The sequence below is a fragment of the Pseudorca crassidens genome, chromosome 19, assembly GCF_039906515.1.
Source record: "Pseudorca crassidens isolate mPseCra1 chromosome 19, mPseCra1.hap1, whole genome shotgun sequence".
NCBI lineage: Eukaryota > Metazoa > Chordata > Mammalia > Artiodactyla > Delphinidae > Pseudorca > Pseudorca crassidens.
Window position 1 is genome coordinate 10,001,700 of NC_090314.1, and position 25,473 is coordinate 10,027,172.

The following is a 25,473-nucleotide window of genomic DNA, read 5'->3' on the forward strand; positions in this document are numbered from 1 at the left end:
AGGCAGAGATAAGCCCAGTGGACACATCGATGGCTTTGTGTATCAGGAATATTCTCGCAACTGGGAATGTTTTCCATATCCCGATCCGATGAGCACGCAGCAGTGAGCTTGTGGTGCCTAGACTGCCTGCTGTCAATTCCAGCTCTGCCCTGGGTACCTCTGGACAAATCACTGACCTTTGACTGCTCTCTGGCCCCACCTGCAAGGCTGCGTGAAGATCCAGTGGGGAAAGAATGTGCTACTGTTGAATTAACTTTGCGAAAGTTAAGTACGAGCTGGTGCACTGGATGGGCAAGGGCACTGGGCGTCAATTGTTGAATCGACAGATGGGTGTATTTACCTTAGCCTCTATTACTAGGCATTTGGGTTGTTTCCAATTTTTTATTTAAGCAATGCTTGCTCATGGCAGGAACTATACACGTTCTTTTGCCTACGCCTTTGGGTGCACATGACTCATTGTTTCTTTGGGATAAAGTTCCAGAAGTGGAAATAAGACCAAAGCTATTTATTTCCAACCTGCCCTCTAGAAGAGCCACACCAATTTACCCGCGAAGCATGTGCCCCATTCTCTTGACACTTGCCCAGAATGAGTATTATCAATTTTTTAAAGTTTTTTAATAGTCTGGAAGGTTAAGTATAGCACCTTGCTATTGCCATCAGAATTTCTTCTACTGCTAACGAAGCTGAATATTTTAACCTATGCCTGTATTTCTTCTGTGAATTAACGTTCATCTCTGTGGCTCATTTTACTAAAAGAATACTATTTCTGTCCCTAATCTGAGAGCTAGGTTTTATATGACGGATATGCATCCTTCAGCTGTCACATGATGTAAATACTTTTCTTCGTTTGTGCTTTGCCTTTCAAATGTGCTCTTAGCTTAGCATTTTAAATGTATTGAAAACATTAGACTTTTCCTTGATAGCCTCCTGCCTTAGGTGTTCAAATAGCCCCCAACTCAAAGATATAAATATTCCCCTATATTACCTTCAAGTTATTTTATGGTTTCCTTTTCTGTAATTACCTCTCCAATCAATATATACATGAGAATTTATGGCGGGAGTAAAAAATTGATTATTTAAAATAAAAAGAAAGCGAAGTATCAGTCAGCCCAGGCTTAGTAGTAAATAATTCATTCACTCCTTACTAATATGAAATACACCATTTTTATCATCTAACAAATACTGAAGTACGCTTGACCTGTTCCGTGTCATTGATTTAAGTGTATACTCTTCCGCCTATATCACAATATTTTAATAATTAAAACTTTATTCTGTTTTACTAGAAAAATCCCTCTTCCTTCTTTCTCCTGTCCCCAATATTTTCTGGCTACTCTTACGAGTTTGTTCTTCCAGGTAAATTTTACAAACATTTTATCCATCTAAAATTTTTTCATTGGAGTAATATCTTTTACACATTTTATTTGCATTCTGTAAGAAAGCTATCTGGTTTTGTATATTTGTTATGCAACCAGTCACTTTCCTGAACTCTTTCATTAGTTCTAATTATTTTCAAGTTCTTGGTTTTCTGGATAGAAAATAATATAATTTGCAAATAGTGGTCATTTTACCTCCTCTTTCCAATAGCCAGTTTCTTTTTCCTTTGTCTTACTGCACTGCCTAGGCCTTACAGCACATGGTGAGAGCAAAAATCATTGTTCCTAAAACCAATAGGGAAACCTCCGATGCTCAATTGTTAAGGACAATGTTAGCCATCTGCTTAAGGCCGTTATTTCTGATCCTCTCGATCAGGAAGTACCTTACTCCCTGCTCCTTGTTGATCAACTTTGAGAATGGATATTTATTTTTTTTCAAATTAGAATTATTCTAGCGCAAATTCCAAGTACATGTTGACACAACCCAGACATCATGTAAAAGAAGGATGAAGTTAAACATACCTGCTGGCCTGCTGGCCTGAGCCCACCAAATTACAGAAGAGGATTAGCACCGTGGTCTCACTGTGGACGGGCAGGGATAATCGCTGAGCCTCACAGGCTGCCAAGCGTGGGGAGACGGGTAGACCAGATGGACGAGCTGAAGGGCGAGAATTACATTTGTGTTCTTAAAGGAGCTGCTGCGCTAGGTCAGAACCCTGGCTTCTAGCCCCTCTTCTCTTTGACCATCCATTAACCACCCTTGGGAGACACTGGAGGGCTTCAGGGGAAGTGCTATTAAGGTTCATGGCACTTGTTCCATCAGGCACCTGGCATAAGATGATATACATGGTAGTGAATTTGCTGTTGTGGTCAGCCAATTTTAAAGTATAGGCAGGGATTTTAATTAATACTTTTCAAAGCCAATCTGAAAAATACACCAAAATGATTTTCGTTGCTTGTATGCTTTGATCAGAGAGCTGTAGAGTATCCGCTCTCTTAGAACGCCAACGTAAGGGGTACAGAGAGAAGGTAAGAATCTTTATTGTTGAGGAAGTAGAGGAACTGGACCATCCTCAATTTCCAATCAGCTCTGAAATTTTCCTTTTAAGGCACAGATGTGTCCTGTGATTGAATTTGAAATGAGGGCTATTTCACTGAGTTCTCACGTAATCAGGGCCTGTCGATGTCCTGTTCCAGGCCCAGAGTCTCTCTGATGACTCAGAGCCACGGCAGACACTTGGTTCCCACAGGCTGCCTGCCACCTAGGCTGGCCGAGGATATGGTCCAGGGCATAGGATTCATCTGGGGTGTGTGTGTAACCGTGGCACAAGGTCCTCTAAATATGAGCCTTACTGACTGGCTAATTGGACCGAAATGGATACTGACCTACAACGAAAGGCTGTCAGAAACTGACCATCTTTGCCTATCCAAATTTAGGAAAAGTTAACATAGGGAAGCGGGACTGTTAACAAAAAGTCATTTAATCATCTCTTTGGCCATCTATGCTCCAGTTTGTAACAGTTTTACTTCAAGCACTGACCTTGAACCATAAGAGTCCTGAAGACAAAGATTACCCCAGCACCTATTCTGAACAGTGGTTCTCAGAACGTGGTCCCAGGACCAGCAGCGTCAGCATCACCTGGGAACTTGCTAGACGTGTAATTTCTCAGGCCCCACCCCTGGCCTACGGAGTCAAAAACACCGTGGGCAGGGCTCAGAAATCTGTTTAAACAAGACCTCCAGGTGACTCTGATACTAAGGTTTCAGGAACCCCTGTCTTAGTTGATTAACTTTTATAATCAACCATCTGTACAACAAATATCGGAGAAGATAAGCCTGATATTTCCAAGTACTAAAATGAAGTGTCTTTTGCCTTAGCACCCAATGAGTATCCTCTCAAACCTATGACTCATAATATCCAAATAACATTATGCAAAGCACTCTTGTACCTGAGAGCATCTCCTGGCCAGGTGACGGAGGGGCTTGGAAGGCATACACATTATCTCCCTCTGCAATAGTATTCAAGTCCTCTTCATCAAAGAAAGACCGCTGGAGTCCAGTGGGATGAAGTTCAACCAAGATCACCTGGAATGAGGAGGATCACTTTCCCTCTAGTTTCTCAAAGGGAACTTAACAAACACATCATGCCTTTATTTATTTATTTATAAGTCTTTTTTTTAAATATTTATTTATTTATTTTTGGCTACGTTGGGTCTTCGTTGCTGCGCGCGGGCTTTCTCTAGTTGTGGCAAGCGGGGGCTGCTCTTCGTTGCGGTGCGCGGGCTTCTCATGGCGGTGGCTTCTCTTGTTGCGGAGCACGGGCTCTAGGTGCGCGGGCTTCAGTAGTTGTGGCACGTGGGCTCAGTAGTTGTGGCTCGCAGGCTCTAGAGCGCACGCTCAGTAGTTGTGGTGCACAGGCTTAGTTGCTCTGAGGCATGTGGGATCTTCCCGGACCAGGGATCGAACCCGTGTCCCCTGCACTGGCAGGCGGATTCTTAACCACTGTGCCACCAGGGAAGTCCCCTATAAGTCTTCTTCTTTTTTTTAAATTTATTTTTGGCTGTGTTGGGTCTTCATTGCTGTGCGTGGGCTTTCTCTAGTTGCGGCGAGCAGGGGCTACTCTTTGTTGTGGTGCGCGGGCTTCTCATTGTGGTGGATTCTCTTATTGCAGAGCATGGGCTCTAGGCACACGGGCTTCAGTAGTTGTGGCACACAGGCTCAGCAGTTGTGGCTCGGGGGTTTTGAAGCACAGGCTCAGTAGTTGTGGCACCCGGGCTTAGCTGCTCCGTGGCATGTGGGATCTTCCTGGACCAGGGCTCAAACCCGTGTCCCCTGCATTGGCAGGCAGATTCTTAACCACTGCGCCACCAGGGAAGCCCCCATCATGGCTTTTAAATTCCTGACAGTCCTTTTACTCTCTTAAAGTTTCAAACTCTACCTCTCTTAGACTTCTCCCCTTTTGATCTTTTATTACTGCTATTTTTTCCCCCAAGACTCTCTCACCCACTGTCCTACTCTCTCCCTCACTATAGATTCCCATATAGCACTTTGGGTTTACAAAGCAAGATACACACATTTTTTTTCCCCAGTTGAGATCCTCATTAAAATGGTGAGAGAGGTCAGAGGGATTGACTGGGTGGGGGCAGGAAGGAGTCCACTGGGGTGATGGAAAGCCTCAATAATCATGGTGGTTACATGTATGTACATGCATGCAAAAATTCAAGTTATAACCCTAAGACATGGACACTTTCTTGTACCTATGTTATTCCTTAACAAAATGGTTAAAAATACTCTTTAATTAGAAAACAATCCCACGAGGTCACCAGGGAAGTGTAAAATTTCCATTTTACAGTTAAAGAAACAGAGGACCAATTACTTTGTCCAAGGTCAGAAAACGAGAAGGGACTGAATCACAATTAGAACCCCACTGCGAGCCCTTCTCATCATACCGCATTGCTTTTCACCACCATCACTTCTACCCTGTCCTTTCATGGGGGTCCCTGTTAGGAGTCTGCCCTCCAAAGTCAAGTGAATCCAAACTCTTTACCAAGATGCTAAAAAAAAAAAAAAAATTGGAGCACGTCCATCCCACTCTCTTCCAAATTGCCTCTCTCATATATACACCACAAGTTCCTTCAGTAGTTCCTTATATTTCATTTATTGTCCCTTCAGTCTCCTGGCTTATATTCCCGGGAGTGAAAGTATAGAATAGTGGTTGTGAAATCAAACCATCTGCGTTTGATTTCAAATCCTGGCCCAGCCACTTACCAGCTGTGTGACCTTGGGTAAGTCACTCACCTTCTCGGTGCTTGCTGCTAAAATGAGGATAATTGTAATATCTACCTCACAGGACGGTGGTGAGGAGTAAATTAGCTATAAAGTTCATAGAATGGTACTCAGCACTTAGTAAGCCCTACTAAGAGTCAGCTATTGTTGAAATGATGATGATTGATTGTAAGATAAAGGTGGTATCCTTTTCTGGTTATTTTGTGAAAACGCAGGGAGAGGTCAAGGCCCCGTCAGCACAGACACCAGGGACTATTAATCAAACAGAAACTCAGGAGTCACTCAGGAATCACTGCGAGCCAGAAATTAACCTAAACACCCTAGACAGCCGGCCCAGTTAGCATCCATCAATCCCATCACCAGGTCCCATCACACCTCATCCACAGGGATGCCACCTTCCTCTGCAACCATCTTCCTCAGGGCTGCCACCGTGCTGAGGATTGGCACGGCCAGGCCAACCCGCAGGGACCGCTGGCTCTTAGAGGGGAAGACCAAGGTGACGCTCAAGAATCTGGAAAATAGGAAGGAGGCCACATCCTTAAAGGACTGACATGGGTTGTTGCCACCATCACTGATAATGGATCAAGTTCAGCACTTAGGCAAAATCTCTGCTTCCTGGTCGGGTCATTGCCCTTTAAGTATGCTGCCACCAGGTGGCAGCGGAGAGCCAAATCTCCAAGGGTCTCCGCTGAGTGTACTTTTCCAGCAAGTTAAAAATAAAAGATATTTGATTAAGAATCACAATACAGACCTTCCTCAACTTATGATGGGATTACATCCCGACAAACCCATTCATTGTAAATTGAAAACATCTTAAATCGAAAATACATTTAATAAAACTAAACTACCGAACAGCACAGCTTAGCCCCGCCTACCTTGAACGTGCTCAGAACACTTACATTAGGCTACAGTTGGGCCAGATCATCTAACGCAAAGCTTCCGTGCTAATAAGGCGTTGAATCGCTCATGTAATTTATTGAATACTATATGGAAAGTGAAAAACAGTGATTTTAAGTGTATCGGTTGTTTACCCTCGTGATCACCAGGCTGGACTGGGAGCTGTGGTGCTCCCCTGCCCAGCCTCACAAGAGAGGACCACACCTCATACCGCTCATCTGGGAAAAGATCAGAATTCAAAATGTGAAGCACCGTCTCTACTGAATGCTCATCACTTTCGTACCATTGTAAAGTCAAAATATTGTATACCGAACCATCATAAGTCAGGGACCATCTGTACAGATCTATATAGTCTCCAGGTTCTGTTTGTTAAATAGATAAGCTTAAGCAAAAAGAAACTCAAAGTCTGAGAAGTGGAGCAGTCAAGCTTCTTCCAGGACAACTCAACCCTGTTGATGAGACTCTCCTGAAGTTCTCCCTTGGTGATTGGATACAGCCCTTCTGCCCCCCAACCTCTCTGGACTCTCTCTGGTTCTACTTCCTACTACCCCCAGCAGCATACCAGGGCTCACCCCTCCAGCTCCTGTTTCCCCTGCTCTATACTGCAGTAATTATCTAATTCATACAACTAGTTAGCTGAACTGGGACTTGAACCCAGGCAGTCTGGCCCCAGAGTCAGTGGTCCTAACCACTGTGCTATGCTGCCTCAGGCCAGGTATCACAGCTCATATCTATCAGTAGCCATCATCTGATGATAGGATAAGCCAGTGTTATATTTGTGGCATAGACAGTCAGCAGCACAGGAATTCAGAGCAGAAAGGGGGATTAAGTTGCCAGGAAAGGCTTTACAAAGCCGTCATGTCTTCACTGCATCCTAAAGATGGAGGATGCCAACAGACAGAGGGCAAGAGAAATGGTTTTTACAAAGGTGAGGAACCCAGGGAAGAAATGCCAGCTTCCATGACAGTGAAGGCGCCCCATATAGTTCGCTAAAATTCCATGAGACTGACACGGGCCATCGCCTTAACAGTCACTGCCAAGCCCTGGACTTCTGGGATGCTTGCACTATATGCTTCTTACTTTTGCAGTGACTACACCTCCTACCTAACCCTGCCTCCTCTTTTCTGTTTTTTCCTCATATCTCCCAACAACCCTTTTCCTTTTTCTTTGCTCCTTAAATAAACCTTTTCCTACACCTTCACTAAGAGGAAAAAGGATTTGGAAATAAAGCAGGGCAAAGCAGAGGGTGACAGATTTTCTGCAGTTCGCCCCTGTCTGATTGAGTGGTACCAACTGGCTGGTGCCGGCTTCTGAATGGGCTAAAGACGTAAGCCTGGCAACAGGGCTGATAAACAAAAGCATGTTTATAATTCCTTCTTCGGCTAAAGAAGGGACTCTGTAACCTTTCACGTTCATTGTCCCATTCAATCCTTGAACGTCCCCAAGCTGCAAACTTGCCTGAGAAGCAAAGGAGAAAATGCAGCTGCAAGCCCAAAAGATTCCCAAGGATGGAAGTCAAGTTCACGGGCATGATGCTCACGTACCTCGTCTGTCGCAAGGGGATAGGCAGTGACACACACAGGAAAGGATCGAAGGTGTTGCTCTGTTTCAGGCAGTGGGGACAGGTCAAGGAAGATCTGTGAGGGTAGAGGATACACATGAAAGTTTAATCACACTGAACGGTTTGGCGGTTCCTCAAAAAGTTAATTAGAGAGCCACCACTGCGATTCCACTCCGAGATCTGTACCACAAAGAGCTGAAAACAGGTATTCAAACCCTTGTACACAGAGGTTCATGGCAGCATTCTTCACAATAGTCAAAGGGTGGATACAACTCAAGTGTCCGTCAATGGGTAAACGGGTAAACAAAATGTTACAGACACACGATGATTATTATTCAGCCACGAGGTCCTGACACTTGTTACACGAATGAACCTCGAAAACATCGTGTGAGTAAAAGAAGCCGGGCACCGAAGGCCACACATTTTTGATTCCAATTATGTGAAAAATCCAGAGTGGGTAAAGCCATAGGGACGGAAAGCAGATTGGCGGTTGCCAGGTGCTGAGAAGAGGAGGCCTGGCGAGTGACTGCTTCATGGGTACCAGGTTTTCTTCTGGGGGTGACGAAAATGGTTAGGAACCAGAAAAAACTGGTGGTTGCACACCATGGTGGGTGTACATTCTGCTGAATTGCACACTTAAAAGGGTTAATTTTATGTTATGTGACTCATCTCAATTTCTTAAAAAGGATATAGTCACATGTATGAGGGCACTGAGTATGGGAAGGGAGGCTGTAACCCCTCCAAATAGAAAGATACTGTGACAGCTTTCAAGCTCAAAGGTCTCAGTCTCACTGGGCCCCAGAATCACATAGGATGCTTTTTTCAAATGCAGAGGTCCAGGCCCCACTCCTTGAGATTCTGTTTCAAGGGAAGCAGGGAGAGAGAGGCACAGTCATCAGAATGTTAAAAGCTCCCCAGGTGACTCTAGTGTTCAACCAGGCGGAGAACCACTGATGCAATCCACCTGCCTCATTGGACGGCTAAAGGAAACAAAGTTCAGAAAATAGCAGCTAGTAGTAACGGTGAAAGAATTTACTAAAAACTGGGCATTGTGCATGGATTAACCCGTGTGCTAGCCATAAGAACCAGGATGATCCCCATTTTACAGAAGAAAAAATGGAAACACAGAGAGGTTAAGTCACTTGCCCAAGGACACACAGCTCTTAAGTGGCAGAGCTGGCTCAGGTTCCAGAGCCCATGCCCATCATCATGTCGTGAGTACAAGTAGATCCACATAGTTTATTTATATTCTTTAAGCTCTTTGAAATTTAACACTCCCGTATTTAGCATGCATCTCTGAGAGGGAAAGGCGAGTTTTATATTCCACCCGGGTGCTCTTATTTTATTTCCTTCATCATATAATGCTCCATATTCTTCCAAGATATAAGGGGTTTCTGGATGCTACATTCCTTCTCCTAAAATCTACATGAATTTCCTTGGGAATAGGGAAGCATACTCCGCCACAGGTCCTGCTCTCAGCACTGGACAGCCCTAGGGTAAGCCAGCAAGAAAACCGGAGCTGGGATCAGAATCAGGTTTCCTGAATCTCGACAGAAAGCACCAGTCCTGCTGGATTGGTTTTCCGTTGAGCAGACAAAATAGAAAAAGCCAGGGCCCAGCAAGAACCCCTGAGGTTTTCAGGGTGTTGTCCCAGGCAATCCTAAGTGCTCTGCTCATAGCAAGTAGGCTTTCCTGGATACAAGTTCATAGAATGCCAACCATGATTTTAGAAAACAGAACCGAGTACAGACCGGAGTATTTAATGTTCAATCACTCTCTGGTAAATTTCCCTCTGGGAAAACCATCACGATATTTTGGTAAAAAGAAGGCATCAGACATCAAGCTCCAACCAGCAGGGGGACCTGCCATTTGTGGGGGCCCCTCTGCCACCGCAGCTTCTCTCCCTCCCCTCTCCTCCCCTCACCCATCACGTACCGTGGCGTAACATAGGCCTGAAACATGTATTTTTGTCCCTGGGAAATTTCCAAATCCCTGTTTTATATTTAAGTGAACAAATGAGAAGGAATATTTTTCTTTGACTTATTCATTTTTTCTTTAAAGCTACTAAAACTAAGCGAGCCTGCATCTTTCTTGCAGATACATCATAGTCAACTGATTCAGGGATATGGCCTTTAGATTCAGCCATGAATCTCTGGCAGGGAGCAAGAGATGTGTAGTTTGGCGAAATCACAGAACGGTCTAATTTTGTATTTAAAGGATGGGGAAAATGTATTGTTTTCATAATAAACCACACAGAGGACATGAAATGCACCTGTTCCTCAAAGGATGAGAAATGAGGAAAGTGAGTGCGACCAACAGATCAGGGGGAAGGACAGTGTCACTTTCACAGAAAACTCCAGATGTTACCAGGCTCCACCTACACCTCAAATGTGGCCTGGGGGTCCTTTCGTCCTTGCCATCTCCCCCAGAGTTTCACGGTCCTGTCCTACTATCTCTCAGGTACTCACAGAGGAAAGAGACAGAAAATCACCCCAATGCCTTTCAATGTTCACTTGCCCATCTCCCCAAGCTATTTCATCCTCCTTGTCAAATTGTTTCTGTTCCAAAGCCAGCCTCTCACCTGCTGCTGAAACTCAGAACTGCTCTTTGCTCTCCACTGGTTACAAATGTCCCCAAATGGCACTGCTCGTTTCACATTCTGGCCTCTCACTGCTGCTGAATATACGTCTGACACCTCCAACCTGGCCAGCTTCACCTGCTCCCTGGCTGGCGAGACGGATGTCCAAGTCGGCAAGGTAATTATGATGACGCATAAGCAAGATGTCACCTCTCCAAGATCTGGTCTGAGGAAGCCTTCCAAAACATAGTCTGCCTAAAAGGGAATGCTGCCTGTAACGGGGACCAGATTAGGCTTTCTGTGAATAAAAGCTATGAATGCTGTGAAGAGATGAACACACACACACACACACGCACACGCACACGCACACGCACACGCACAATCCCACCTGTAGCCCAAACTCCAACGTTGCAACAATCCTTGGCTATTAAACTTGCAGATGTTTTCAGGCTGTGGTAATAATCATATAGAATAACGAATTATTTGTCCTCTAGTTTATAACCTCCAGCACTCCAGTACTATTCTTCCTTCTCTCCTCCAGCCAAAGGCAAAAACTCAGCCCCCTGAAAAGGAGGACAAGGGAGATGGAGGGAGAATCTTGGTGAACAGGGATCTCTGAATTAACCCATAATAACATTTCCAGCTTTCAGTTTCATAAAGGCCGATGCCAGGGCGGTCCTCCATCCCAGGCAACCTCCCCCCGAGGAAAAGAGGCTGGAGAGGGTCCAGGACAGCAAGTATCACCCTCAGGGGCTCCAGTGTGGAGCTGATGCCCACCAACGGCTACAGAAAATCACTTTTCAGACCTCAAAAGTCCTAGCCTAGGTGGACGTCTCTAACTACATTTTTTCTTAACTCTGCTGCAGGCAGAAAGCAGCTATTTTTAGCTGTCACCAGTCTTTTTTTCCAGCATGAATATCTTGCTTCTTACTCATCATTCTATAGTAATCGACAAAGGGTCCTTGTGGTCTTAAGTCTCAGATCAGCTCAAAAGTCACTTCTTCACGAATCCTCCCCTGACTCACGCCTTATGATACTGTGATTTATAATAAGAAATATATAATTGGTCTCCAACAGTTGTTCCAGACACAGAGCTCCTACAGCTTTTGGAATTTCCTAAGTGATAAGAGCAAGAATGAAGGTAAAAGGAGCATCTTTTGCTATTCATAACCAACCCCATCCCATTACACCTGAGTTTATGCTAATGAGGTGATACCTGGAAAGCCCCCAGAGAAAACCACAGGAGCGGGGCTGGTCGCCAGAGGGACCAAGCATGGGATTAGAGGGCTCCACCCCTACCTCCTGGGAAAAAAAGAAGGGGGTCAGAGGTTGAGTTAACCACGTATGGCCAATAATTGGATCAATCATGCCTACATAATGTTGCTTCCATAAAAACCCCGGCAGAAGGGGCTGGGAGAGCTTCCAGGTTGGTGACCGTGGGGAGGTGCTGGGAGGGCGGTGCCCCCAGCGAGGGGTGCGGAACCTCGCCCCTTCCCACAGACCTTGCTCTATGAATCTCCCATCTGGCTGTTCCTGAGTTATAGCCTTTCCAAATCAACTGGTAACCCGGTAAGTAAACGGTTTTCCTGAGTTCTGTGAGCCACTCTAGCAAATCACTGAACCTGAGGAGGGGGCCGTGGAAACCTCCAATTTATAGCCAGTCGGTCAGCAGCGCAGGTGACGACCCGGGACTTGCAATTGGTGTCCGGCGGGCAGGCAGTCCGGTGGGACTGAGCCCTTGACCTGCGGGGTCCATGCCCGCTCTAAGTAGGTAGTGCCGAATTGAGTTAAATTGTAGGACACTCAGTTGGCGTCCAGAGAGAATCGCAGAATTGCTTAGTGTGGGAAAAACACCCACACATCTGGGGTCAGAAGGATTGTGAGTGTGGAAGTAGTCAAGAGTAATGCAAAGGGAAACAAGAGTTTTTTTCCGCTTTCACATCCATAACGTGCCCTTCAAAGCTCCCTCCATTTTTCCATCAAAGCATGTGCCAGTTATACAACTATGTAAAAACCCGGGAGTCACCCTAGATGCTCATTGTTTCCTTGGTCCCTCTGCCCCTGACCCTTAAACCCGCTGGCAAGTCCTGTTGACTCTGTTCCCCACCAGCCCACATCCCTCCATCTCCATCACTACCTCATGGTCCAGCCACCACCATTCTCCCACTGAGAGAACAGCACATCACCTGCTGCTCCAGCTCCCAGCCCTGCCTCCCTTCATCACCAAAACAACCAGCCAATTTCTTTCTTTTTTCTTCTTTTTTGTTTTGGCCACACCGCAGGGCACGTGGGATCAGATCCCCGACCAGGGATCAGCCCTGTGCCACCTGCAGTGGAAGTGCGGAGTCTTCACCACTGCACTACCAGGGAAGTCCCCACCAGCCAATTGCTTAAATGGAAAATTAGACCACACCCTGCCTTGAACTTTGCAGTGGTTCCCTTTGCCCCTGAGGCTACAACCCACACGACCAGGTGCGCGCCCACCTGTCCAGCCTCACCTCCCACCCCTCACTACTCGATGGCCCTCTGTTCCTTGAATTTGCCTGGATCACTCCCACCCCAGACCCTTTGCTGCTTTTCCTGCCTGGAATACCCTGTCCCCAAATATTTCAACAGCTGGCTCCTTGTCACTCAGTTCTCAGCTCAAATGTCCCCTCTGCAAAGAAGCCCGGCCTGAACACCTTATCTAAGGTTAGCGGCCTACCCCGCCTCCCAGGTGACATTCATCATCATCGCAAATTGTTGCGTGTGTATTATGTGTGTATTATCTAACACCTCCCCCAGTAGAATGTGAGCTCCTTGAGGACAGGGGCTGACTCCTTTCACAGCTCAATTCCCAGCACCTAGAAGAGGACCTGGCATGTAGTAGGCATGGATTAAACACCCAGAGAATAAAGGGATCTGCTTGGTTAGTATTTCCTCTTGTGGGCAAGGAGTTACACCCTTCGTTGTAGCCACTGGACCAAGCGCAGTATCAGATGCTCAAGGATGTGCAAGAAGGAAAAGAGGATATGTGGACAAGAAGGGAAGAAGGTAGAGAGAATGAGTGAGTGGAGAAAGATCTATGGTACGGAGACACAGAGGAGGGGCACCTGAAGCCAATCACGCTGACCCTTCCCCAAGTTCTAACCCGCCCTTGCCTTATGCCTCCCCCTCCCTCCTTCTAGATTTTCTTCTCCCTCCTCCTCTATTGTTTTCCTCTGTCTCCTTATTTTGCTTTCAAGCAGCCTCTGCTTTGAGTACCTGGAGATAAGACAGATGCCCTGCAAGCAGCTTTCATGGCTAAAAGGTGAGTTAGTAGACACGAAATCTAGGTTTCCTGCATGTAAATCTCGTAGTACATCACCACTTCTCTTAGGAAATCAGTGGGCATTTCTGTTTTTTTTTTCTGGGGGTGGATTTTATTTTATTTTATTTTATTTATTTATTTTTAACATCTTTATTGGAGTATAATTGCTTTACAATGGTGTGTTAGTTTCTGCTTTACAACAAAGTGAATCAGCTATACATATGTTCCCGTATCTCTTTCCTCTTGCGTCTCCCTCCCACCCTCCCTATCCCACCCCTCTAGGTGGTCACAAAGCACCGAGCTGATCTCCCTGTGCTAGGCGGCTGCTTCCAGTGGGCATTTCTTCATGGACAACGATGAGACAGGGGCTCATCCAGAAGAGATCTGAATTACCCAATGTAAGCAAGCCAGGGCAGGAGGGGAGTGCCCCAGGGTCACTGTGGCTGTCATTCAAGGTCGTTTGAGGTCCTTCTCCCCGCTGGGGCAGGGTGAGGGAACTTCTCAAGTGCTATGGATTTTCCGTTCCAGTGGGAAAGCAGCTTTGGCATTCTTCCAAAGTGTTTCCGAAACTAGTTGCTCTTCCTAAATAAATAATCACCTCAAAGACAGTGATCACGTCCAAATTATATTATGGGCGATCCATGAATATAACATAAATCCTAAATTAGCACAACTGCTGGGCAATTTTAAGGCATCTTCTCCTTTCTAAATACAAAGAATACAAATCTCCCAAAAGTATGGAAGTAAACGGCTGTGAGTGAATTCTAGAAGGCTGAATAATCGTTACTTTGTTTGAAGTAAATAAGAGATAAAAAACCAACAGGAAGCTTATGAAAAAGACAACAGGGCAAAGGAAAGAGAAGAGCATGCAGAAGACTCAGAGAAAAGCCCACCTTTGAAAGTGATTTAATGCAACATCCAAAAGAAAAATCTAAAAAAATGTTTTGGGGCTTCCCTGGTGGCACAGTGGTTGAGAGTCCACCTGCCGATGCAGGGGATGCAGGTTCGTGCCCCGGTCCGGGAAGATCCCACATGCCGCGGAGCGGCTGCGCCCGTGAGCCATGGCCGCTGAGCCTGCGCAGCCGGAGCCTGTGCTCCGCAACGGGAGAGGCCACAACAGTGAGAGGCCCGCGTACCGCAAAAAAAAAAAAAAGTTTTGGTATCCATAATGGAGAACAGGAAGGCAAAGCTTTTGTGCATGAAGTAACAGCAGAACCTCACAGGAAAAGAACAAGGTCAGATGGAAGAGCCACCCAAGAGGAAGAATTACAAAGAAGCAGAAACAGGACTTGTGCTTCAGAGGTCAAATCCTGCTTCTGCCATTTACTGTGTGTCCTCGCGAAATGCCTGACCCCAGATTGTACCTCATCTCCTTGGGCTCTTCTAAGTTAAATCAGAAACTATCTGGGCGAACATATATGTAACCAGTGGCTTCCCCTCAATCTTGATCACTGCGCTCATTCCCACCTCGAAGCGGATGTCACTCTCATTGAATATGTTCCCACCCTTTTCAACCCTATTCATCCTGCAGAGCCCGTGGAAAGGCATACCTCCTCCGAGAAGCCCCGGGGGTTAGTGCTTTCACTACAACATTGTCATTCTTGAAAATATTCTGCCTTACGTGAATCTCTGAACTGTCATATATAAAAGCCCAAAGAGAACATATACTTTCTGAAGTCAGAGTCTATATAATTATATATCTTTTATATCCTCCATTATGCTGGGAAATCTTGAACTCGAAATAATGTGTGAAACTTGGCTCTCTGGCAATAAAGAACAAACCAGAAAAATCTCATCCACTTCTCAATGATGGCCTGCTGGGGAGATCCTGGCCTCCACATTCATACTCTGGAGAACCATGCTTGCATCACCTCTCCTTCAAGGCGGGGATGGAAAACCCAGGAGACAGCAAGAAAGAAAAGAAATACTGAGGGGGCTTCCCTGGTGGCACAGTGGTTAAGAATCCACCTGCCAACGCAGGGGACACGGGTTCAAGCCACAGTCCGGGAAGATCCCACATGCCGTGGAGCAACTAAGCCCATGCATCACAACTACTGAGCCTGCGCTCTAGAGCCCGCGAGCCACAAGTACTGAAGCCCGCGTGCCTAGAGCCCGTGCTCCGCAACAAGAGAAGCCGCCGCAATGAGAAGCCCGCGCACCGCAATGAAGAGTCGCCCCCACTCACCGCAACTAGAGAAAGCCCGTGCGCAGCAACGAAGACCCAACGCAGCCAAAAATAAAATAAAAAACACAAAAAAATGAAATACTGAGGGTCAGAGACAATAGAAGTTAGTGGTTAATTGGGACTTATAATGGGAGAGAGAAGGGTGTTTATGGTTTCTGTTGTTTTGTAATCTCGGGGTAAACCTGGCAAAGGGAGGTTAATTACCAGCATGGGAGTTTGCTGAGCCCTTAAGGACAGATTCTAAACACCCCCCATTCTTACCTGTACTGTGCTTGAAAGTGGCTTTGCACAAAGCTTTGGCCTAGAGGAAGCTGAGCTGATGGCGACGGGAGGTCCTCGGAGGTCTTCCTGGCTTCAGGTTGAAGCTGCAAAGAAATGAGGAGAGGAAGCAAGATCAGAAGTGCCTCTCATCACTCCACTGCGTTCAGACCAGCGAACCTACACCTCCTCCTGGGTCCTCAGCACCATTCTATGGACCTAAACCTGCAGAACCAGGACCTTCCATGTTGTCTTACCGTAATCCACCTCTCCTTCAATCCCTGGACCTCCCCAATTCCAAGAGAGACAGAGACAGACAGACAGAGAGGAGAGAGAGACAGCGGGAGAGAGACTATGAGAGTGTGTGTGTGTGCGTGTGAGCGCTGAAAGAGCATGAACCTTGGTGGAGAACCCCGTTCTTTACCTCCATCCTTCTAGGCCCCCTGTGTCTAGATGCCTTCTGTACATTTCACTTGGGTGAGCTGCCATCACTTCAAATACATCCACACCAAATCTGCCCATCTTCCGCCTGCTAAGCTGTTTCTGTCCACATTTTCCAGGGAGCCAGTCTTCACACGAGCATTCTCTTTCTCAGACAGACCAGGTTTGCACCTTAGAATAATGGATGCATGAGTCTCCTCCCTCCACAATCTGTCCTATTGTATCCTTCTCTACATTCCCTTACATATAAGTGTCCTGTTGCTGCTGTAACAAACGACCACAAACTAGTGGCTTGAAACAACAGAAATGTGTCCCCTCACAGGTCTCGAGACTGGACATCCAAAATCAGCATCACGGAGCCGAAACCAAGGTGTCAGCAAGGCCGCACTCCCTCTGGAGGTTCTGGGGGAAAGTACGTTCCTTGCCTCTTCTACCTTCTGGTAGCTGCGGGAATTCCATGGCTTATGGCCACATCACATCCGTTTTTAAGGCCGGCAAAGAGCCAGGAGAAAGGACCACAGGGGAAGTGTTTGGGGAGAAATGTACTGATGTCTGAAATTTAATTTAAAATGCATCCAAAAAAAAAAGATGAGAAAAAGATGGAGTGATGAGTGGACAGACGGATGGATAGGCAGATAAATACATGATAAAGCAATTTTAGTAAAATGTAAATTATAGAATCTAGGTGGTGGGTAGGAGATATTCGCTGTATAAGGAATTCAACTTTTCCATGTTTGAAATTTTTCATAATAAAATTTTGGTACAAATAAGAGTGACAAATACTAAGAAGAGTCAGTCCCACTATTTCATTAAACCCAATTTGACCAGAATACAGGATGTACAAAGGGGAGTAGAAAACAGAGCTAGAGAGGGAGTCTGGTACCATGTTGGATGGGGCCTTAAATGTCCTAAAGAAGATTCCTGGTTCAGTAAACAGCATAGTACCAGGGTTAAGGGTTAGACGCTGGAGTCAGACTGCTGGGGTTCAAATCCCTGCACTGGTACTTAGCTGTGAGAGTTTCTCAACCTCTGATCCAGCTAAATCAATTACTTAAACTCTTTGTTCCATGGTTTTCCAATTTCATAAAGGGGTAATGAACGATAGTACCAATGTGCTAGGGATATTTTGAGATTAAAAGAGTTAATGTATATAAAACACTTAGAATAGGGCCTGGCACACAGCAAGCACTGTGTAAGTGTTTGCTGTTGTTACATGAAGGGGAGTGTCTAGTGGGTTTTGAACCTAAGCGGTGGCTACACGCACAGAGACACGCTATAACCTGACAGGCGTGGGCACGATGAAGGAGGGGGCGTCTGGAGTTAGGACACAAATCATGAGGCTCAAGGGTCCGGGTGCCAACAGGGTGAACTAGAGTAGGAGCCATGAAAATAAAAAGGAGGTAGGAACTCAATCAAGACACCCTGTGCGCACAGCTCCTAACTGAGCACCTGCTGGGGAAGGAAACGGAGACAGAGGAGGGATACACAGGGCCAGCTCCAAGCTTCCAGTCTGATGCCTGGAGAACCACTTTCCATTAACAGAAGAGGGAAAGGCAAAAGGAGAAGTGGGTCAGGGGAGGAGGGGAGGGCAAGCCAAGTTCGAGGCAGAGACACCTACGGCAGGTAACTGAAGGGCTCGGAGGAGAGAGAGAACTTGGGTACAGAGCGGACACTGGCATCTGGGCCTGCTCAGGATTGACCCTTCTTCTTTGGGAGTAGCCTCAGTCCACGGGGAGGTGGGGGAGGCTCTTTCCTCGGGGGTCCTGTCCTCCCTTACCAAGAGACAGGCAGGCACATGACCCAAGCTAGACGGATGAGATGTTCCTGCCCTGCGTGTCAACCATGGGCGGAGTGACCCAAAGCCTGCAAACACCGACTCTAGTGTCCAGGCTGGAGGACTGAGCTGTTCCTGCCACTGAGACACCCTCACCCCAGAGCTGTCTGGTTCTTGATGGTTCCAAGCCTGGTCTTCAGCCTCCCCTTCGATTCTGCACACTCCCCCTTGGCCTTCCAACTAATCCCCTTCTTGTTTGAGGCATCTGGTTGGCTGCCGTTCCTCGCAACCAAAGACCTCACAATGATCCGGGCTGCGTCTGCACCCAGACGATAAGGCAGCACGCGTTGAGAGAGGCTGTGGACGTGACCATCCAAGGATGGGTATGGAAAGTGAAAATCCCAGACAAGGCTGGGGTAAGAGGCAGCAGAGGGTCACTCACAAAGCATGGTCTATCAGGTGAGACCCGGCTGGCGCTACCCTGCTAACCAAGTGACCCTAAAACCCTCCCTGAGCCTCATTCCGCATCTAAAAGGAATCGGACTATTACATCCACCTCACGGAGCCATCATTTGAACCAAAAAAGATGTGGGTATCCTGCCTGGCACATAGTAGATGCTTAATAAATGTTAGCTTCCTGTTCCTCTCCCCACCCTCATCCCTTTCTTAATTCTGCAAAAGTGGCGTTTCCTGTATGATAAACTACCCAAAAGGTTGCTAGTGTCACAGTGTCTACCGGATAGTAAAAAGATGCCCTATTCACCAGACAAAAACATTTGTCGTTGCATTAACAGAGAAGAAAGCGGTCCTTATGTTTTCTATTCTAGTTTCAAATAAATCGAACTACATGGCTTTCATATGTTTTGAAACAGAAATAACCTCAGAAAGAAAAATTGTTCAGAGTTACACAGGGGACAGTCCCTTTCCTTCTTGGAAACAGAAAATCAAGTTTGTGCCAAATAGTCCAATAGCTCTGCTCTTTCACCTTCAAGCGTTCACAGCCAGGCCTCCGCAGGCAGCCCGATTTTCTAAGAGTGAATTTCAGGAGAGGTTTTGACCCCAGACAGAGAAAAAGATCTTTTCTGGTTTCAGTCAGATCAAATGAAGAGTGGGCCAAGCTCCTCTCTTCGCCAACAAGCACCCCTGGTCTTGCTGGGTTGTGGTGCCCTCCTGACACCCTTAGCCATTAAAGGAACAGAAAGCAGCCAGCGTGGCTGAGAACGATGAGCAAGGGGCAGAGGGGCCTGAAACCAGGTGGAGTGATTGGTGGGCCAGTCAGGTAGGGCCCCGTCAGCCGCATAGGAGTCCGGATTCTGTTGTAAGTGCAACAGGAAGCCACCAGGGGAATTTAAGCAGGACAGTGACGTGATCTTATTTCCTTTCTGAAAAGATCACTCTGGCTGCAGCGTGGAGAACATATACATATAGTAGCGGGGCACATTGGAAATTGGAAGACCAATTAGGGCTGCTTTTATGTGGGTTTTGAAGTTGTTATGGATTATTGGCTTAAATAAACTCAAAGGCGTCTTAAAGAAAGGTTTGGGGGTGGTGAACTGTGGTTGGGAGCAAAGGCTCCAGAGCAGAGGTTCTCAATGGGGAAACGCTTTTCCCTCCCCCGACCAGGGGACATTTGGCCATGTCTGGAGACATTTTTGCTTATCAATCACAGTTAGGGGTACCACTGGCGTCTGGTAGGTAGAAGGGCGCTACAAATGCTACAACGCACAGGACAACACCCCTCCCAGTAAAGAATTACCCAGCTCCAATGTCAAACGTGCTGAGGCTAAGAAGCCCTGTTCTAGAGTTGAATTTTCTAGATCTGGATCCTTGCTCTCCCACTGACTTGCTGTGTGACTTAGGGCAAGTTACTTAACCTCTCTGTGCTTTTCCTCATCCTTAAGTCCAAAGCCTTTTCCTGCCACAAAGGCACAAAAGAGGAAGACTGAAAGGTAATTGGGAAGGCTGTTTATCCCTCCTACTTTCCAGGTAGGAAGCACTGCCTGGCACAGGACAAAAAGCTTGCTGTTGTTGGTTTTTTTTTTTTTTTTTTTTGGCCATGCCACACGGCTTACGGGATCTCAGTTCCCTGACCAGGGATTGAACCCGGGCCATGGCAGTGAAAGACTGGAATGCTAACCACTAGGCCACCAGGAAACTCCCAAGAAGACTTTTCTAGATGCAGCCAGAAGGAAGAGGCACCCAGGTCTCCTCCCTCCCTCTGGTGGGAAACAGAAGGCACAAGAAACTCGGGATAAGGAAAGGGATCCAGCACACTGGCTTTGAAATAGACAGACTCAGGTTTGATTCTCTTTCCACAGGTAGAAGTTGAAGAACCTTGGACAATTTAACCTAAATTTCCATTAACTGTAATATATGAATTAACCTTATTATGAGTTACTTATTATTATCCTTATTATGAGTTATCAAATATTAAAGCATGATAACTACTTAATTTATTCAACCATTCAGGGGTTTTATTGAGTGTCTCCTATGCATCAGTGAAATAAGTCATGAAAAGCATCATATGAAATGTCTGGCATGTAACACACTTCAATAAACAGTATCTCTTTTTTTCTTTTTTTGCAGTATGCGGGCCTCTCAGTGTTGTGGCCTCTCCCGTTGCGGAGCACAGGCTTCGGACGCGCAGGCTCAGCGGCCATGGCTCACGGGCCGAGCCGCTCCGCGGCATGTGGGATCCTCCCGGACCGGGGCACAAACCCGTGTTCCCTGCATCAGCAGGCGGACTCCCAACCACTGCGCCACCAGGGAAGCCACATCTCTCTCTTTTTAATACATCATTCTGATTTCAAAATGTGTTCATGCTAAGATTATGGAATACAGTGTAGTGACACGTTTGTCATCTCAGCATTCCTTTCCAACGTGCCCCAGCTCTACAGAAACCTTCCTTACCCATGCGATTTGGGTGGAGTTCACCCCACAGGCATGGGACCCATGTGCCCAATCAGAATATTCCATCCTGCTGGTCACCTGCCCAGGAGTGGACATGTGAGCCACGCTAAGACAATCGGACTCTTGCCTGGGCTTTTTCTGGAATCCCAAGTGAAAAAGGCTCTGTGAGCACTGCAGGGGCCCCTCCTGCCACTAGATGGGCAGAGTCAGTCTGAGAATGAAGAGAAAGACAAGAGATAAGGAGACCTTGGATCCAGCCTTACCTGAAGCTGGATCAACCCTTGGACTCACAAGTTCTAAAAGACAATAAATGCCCTCTCCTTAAGTTGGACCAAGTTGCAACTAAAAGGGTCTGAATTAGATAAACAGAAAATCATCGTACGTATAAGAAAAATCACCCACAATCCCACAACCCAGAGAAACCACCATAACCTTTAAGTGTCTGGTCCTCCCAGGTTCTGTTTGGTGAAGTTTTTGCTTTGTTTCGTTTGTGTGTTTTGGGGGTGAATGGAGTGGTTCTTTTTATTTTTCTATCTTTTTGGCATGCGGGATCTTAGTTCCCCAACCAGGGATCGAACCTGTGCCCCTTGCAGTGGAAGGTGAAGTCTTAACCACTGGACTACTAGGGAAGTCCTGGGATGGTTCCTTTTAAGATAAGGAAACAGGCTTTCAAGCCAGACCTCCCTTGGATTTGAATCCTGACTCTACCTCTTCTTAAGCTGTGCTGCTTCAGGAAGGTTACACAGCCTCTCTGATTCTTGGTTTACCCATATATAAAATGGGGATAATAACTCTAACAACACCCCGCAAATGACAGTAGCTACTCATACTGTGTATAACACTCCAAGATGTGCTCTGAGGAGTACAGAACACTGTACAATCATTATCTTCCCTGTTCCATGCACTGGGCAACCTGCTGTCTCAGACATGAGTACTCTTTCTGCAGCTCTGTCAAGCTCTTAGCTTCTACATTATATTGTTGTTTAAAAGAGGTCTATTCTTTATTCAAGACATATACGGCTATGCCCTCCTTTTCTTAAAGTTGCCGCTTGTCATTTTTAAAAGGGAAAGAAACAAAGACAACAGCTGGCTGTGTGGACAAGTTAAGAAAAAAAAATGACTCAGCTTCTTGAGCCATTTTATCTTTAAATAAACATCGTATGTATTTAAGGAGTGCAACATGATGATTTGATACACATCTACATGGTGAAATGATTACTTCAGTCAAGCCAATCAACATATCCACCTCCTCATGTAGTTACCTTTTATTATGTGTGGTGAGAGGGCCTGAAATCGACTCCCTTAGCAAATTTCCAGCACTCGGTATGGTATTATTAACTACAGTCCTCATGCTGCACATTACGTATCTCGATTCATTCATCCTACAAACTGTGACTGCCATTCAATCTCCCCCCCATTTATTTATTCTTTTATTTTTAAAATTTATTTTATTGAATATAGTTGATTTACAATGCTGTGTTAATTTCTGCTGTACAGCAAAGTGATTCAGTTATACATATATGTCCATTCTTTTTCATATTCCTTTCCATTATGATTTTTCTCAGGATATAGAATATAGTTCCCTGTGCTCTACAGTAGGACCTTGTTGTTTATCCATCCTGTATAAACTAGTTTGCATCTGCTAATCCCAAACGCCCAATACTTCCCTCCCCCAACCCCCTCCCCCTTGGCAACCACACGTCTGTTCTCTACGTCTGGGAGTCTGTTTCTGTTTCGTAGATAGGTCCATTTGTGTCACATTTTTCCATTCAAACTTTATTACTCTAGAATAATGGTCTCTGAGCAGATAATGTAAGGATGGGAAGGTAACGGGTGAAAGATTGAAACACTTCCAAAGGGCTTTTTAATTGATTCACGAGGGGGATGGGAATAAAATGTCCAGAATTCAAACAAACAAACAAAAAAAAACAAGTACAGCAGTTCTTATAGCTGCATCTGGATCAGTTTTGAGACACATAAAAAGTAATATGCGACTGATTAATTACCAAAGCTTGTGAAACATTTTTTAAATTATAGCAGATTATTCATGGATATTGTTGTAATAATTCTGCTCACTCATGGAATCATAACTTCACTCGTTTTTACTTTCTTAAGAGAGAGATAAAAGGATAGGATTAGAGTAGAACCCATCACTGGGTTAGCAAAGCCCATAGAGAACACAGCTGATTTATCAACTAGCGGTGGCTACGACGAATGATCGTAGGGCTTTCTTACTCCCAAAGGTTTGAGGTTTCATCCAAATCTGGGACTGATGTGTGCCCACATGTCAAGATCATCCATCCTGTGTCTTGAAAAAAAAGATTGGGAATCGCTTGCTCTGTAGGATAAGTAACTGAAAAAGCAAGGGTGGAGTTAAAATGGAAGCATCTAAAAATAATAAGCAATGGCACCCATGGCCTCAGATGACCAAACTTTTTTGACAAAAAGGAGATTTTTTTTTTCAAACTTTAAACCAAACAGAAACCCTATTCACCCTGTCACTGGGATTAAAGAGGATGAGGAACTGCAATGGGAGGAAACGTCTGGTCTAAAACAAAAGGGGCAAAGAGGAAGAAGCAGGGAACGGTACTGTGTGAACAGCGGCCAGAATACGCAAACATCTACGTATCTGAATTTCAAGATTGAGTTTTGAAGAGCTGAGTAAACGCGCAAGGGGAAAAAAGAAAATCAAACACCACGTGTTGTTTCGAGGGCGACTGACCTTGTCGGACCCCAGCCCCCGGGCCGCGCCCTCCAAGTCCTCGTGCACACGATCCAGCAACCAGAGCAGGAACTCCAGGGCGTCGTGCTGGGAATTGCCTTGGAACTGAGAGCCATACTTGGAGACAGCGTTCTGAAAGGAACAGAAGAATGTTTACATTAGCCAAGACATGGAAGCAAACTAGGTGCCCATCAACGGACAACTGGGGACTTCCCCGGTGGCGCAGTGGTTAAGAATCCGCCTGCCAATGCAGGGGACACGGGTTCGAGCCCTGGTCAGGGAAGATCCCACATGCCGCGGAGCAAGTAAGCCCGTGCGCTGCAACTACTGAGCCTGAGCTCTAGAGCCCGCGAGCCACAACTACTGAGCGCACGTGCCGCAACTACTGAGACCACCTGCCACAACTACTGAAGCCCACACGCCTAGAGACCATGCAGCAAGAGAAGCCACTGCAGTGAGAAGCCCGCACTTTGAGGGGCAATTTGGCCCTTCAAACATCCAAAGAAGGGCCTGGAAGCACCAAGCCTACCCATGGTCGTGCTTCAGCCTTGACCAGGATGACAAGTCAGAAACAACGTGGGGCGAGAAATGGTCTTTCCTGCTAAAGCCTGTCATTTGGGGGGCAGTGTCCCCAAATGCTGTGAGGGTTCTCTGTATAGGAGGAGGCATCGTTTTTTCCAGAAAGACTACCATTGTGTATCCTGTCCTTTGAAAACCCACAGGGTTGTCTGTTGAATATATGTATATATATATATTTTTTTTAACTGAAGTATAGTTGATTTGCAATATTGTGTTAGTCTCAGGTGTACAGCGTAGTGATTCAGTATTTTTGCAGATTCTATTCCATTATAGGTTGTTACAACATAATGGGTATAATCCCCTGTGCTATACAGTAAATCCTTGTTGCTTATCTATTTCATGTATGGTAGTTTGTATCTGTTAATCCCATACCCCTAATTTGTCCCTTTCCCCTTTGGTAACCACAAGTTTGTTTTCTAAGTCTGTGAGTCTGTTTCCGTTTTGTTTTGTTTCTTTTTTATTTTATTTTATTTTAATTTTTATTGAAGTATAGTTGATTTACAATGTTGTTAGTTTCTGCTGTATGGCAAAGTAAATCGGTTATACATATATCCACTCTTTTTTAGATTCTTTTGAGTAGAGTTCCCTGTGCTATATGTTTCTGTTTGAATATAGATTCATTTGTATTATTTTTTAGATTCCACATGTAAGTGATATCATATAGTATTTGCCTTTGACTTACTTCACTAAGCATAATATTCTCCAGGTCCATCCACGTTGCTGCAAATGGCAGTATTTCATTCTTTTTTATGGCTGAGAAATGTTCCATTGGACGTTTATACCACATCTTCTTAATCCAATTTTTTTTTTTTAATGATTAAGATTTTTTTTAACATTTAATTTTATTTATTTTTGGCTGTGTTGGGTCTTCGTTGCTGCGTGCAGGCTTTCTCTGGTTGCAGCAAGTGGGGGTTACTCTTCGTTGCAGTGCGTGGGCTTCTCATTGTGGTGGCTTCGCTTGTTGTGGAGCACAGGCTCTAGCCGTGTGGGCTTCAGTAGTTGTGGCAGGTGGTCTCAGTAGTTGTGGCACGTGGGCTCAGTAGTTGTGGCTCGCGGGCTCTAGAGCACAGGCTCCGTAGTTGTGGCACACGGGCTCAGTTGCTCCGCGGCATGTGGGATC

At 45.8% G+C, this 25,473-nt stretch overlaps 1 protein-coding gene across 2 annotated transcripts in view; it reads right to left on the minus strand.

Annotated features, from left to right (window-relative positions):
* The window catches only part of USP43 (ubiquitin specific peptidase 43), a 62,370-nt gene that overhangs the window by 26,863 nt on the left and 10,034 nt on the right, over positions 1–25,473 (minus strand). For both annotated transcript variants that reach the window (XM_067714468.1, XM_067714467.1), the window contains exons 2-7: positions 23,775–23,906; positions 15,931–16,034; positions 7,601–7,693; positions 5,535–5,670; positions 3,323–3,458; positions 1,896–2,031 (exon numbers count right to left, since the gene is read on the minus strand). In XM_067714468.1, the coding sequence (XP_067570569.1) occupies positions 1,896–2,031; positions 3,323–3,458; positions 5,535–5,670; positions 7,601–7,693; positions 15,931–16,034; positions 23,775–23,906 (737 nt within the window). The remainder of the gene's footprint in view (positions 1–1,895; positions 2,032–3,322; positions 3,459–5,534; positions 5,671–7,600; positions 7,694–15,930; positions 16,035–23,774; positions 23,907–25,473) is intronic.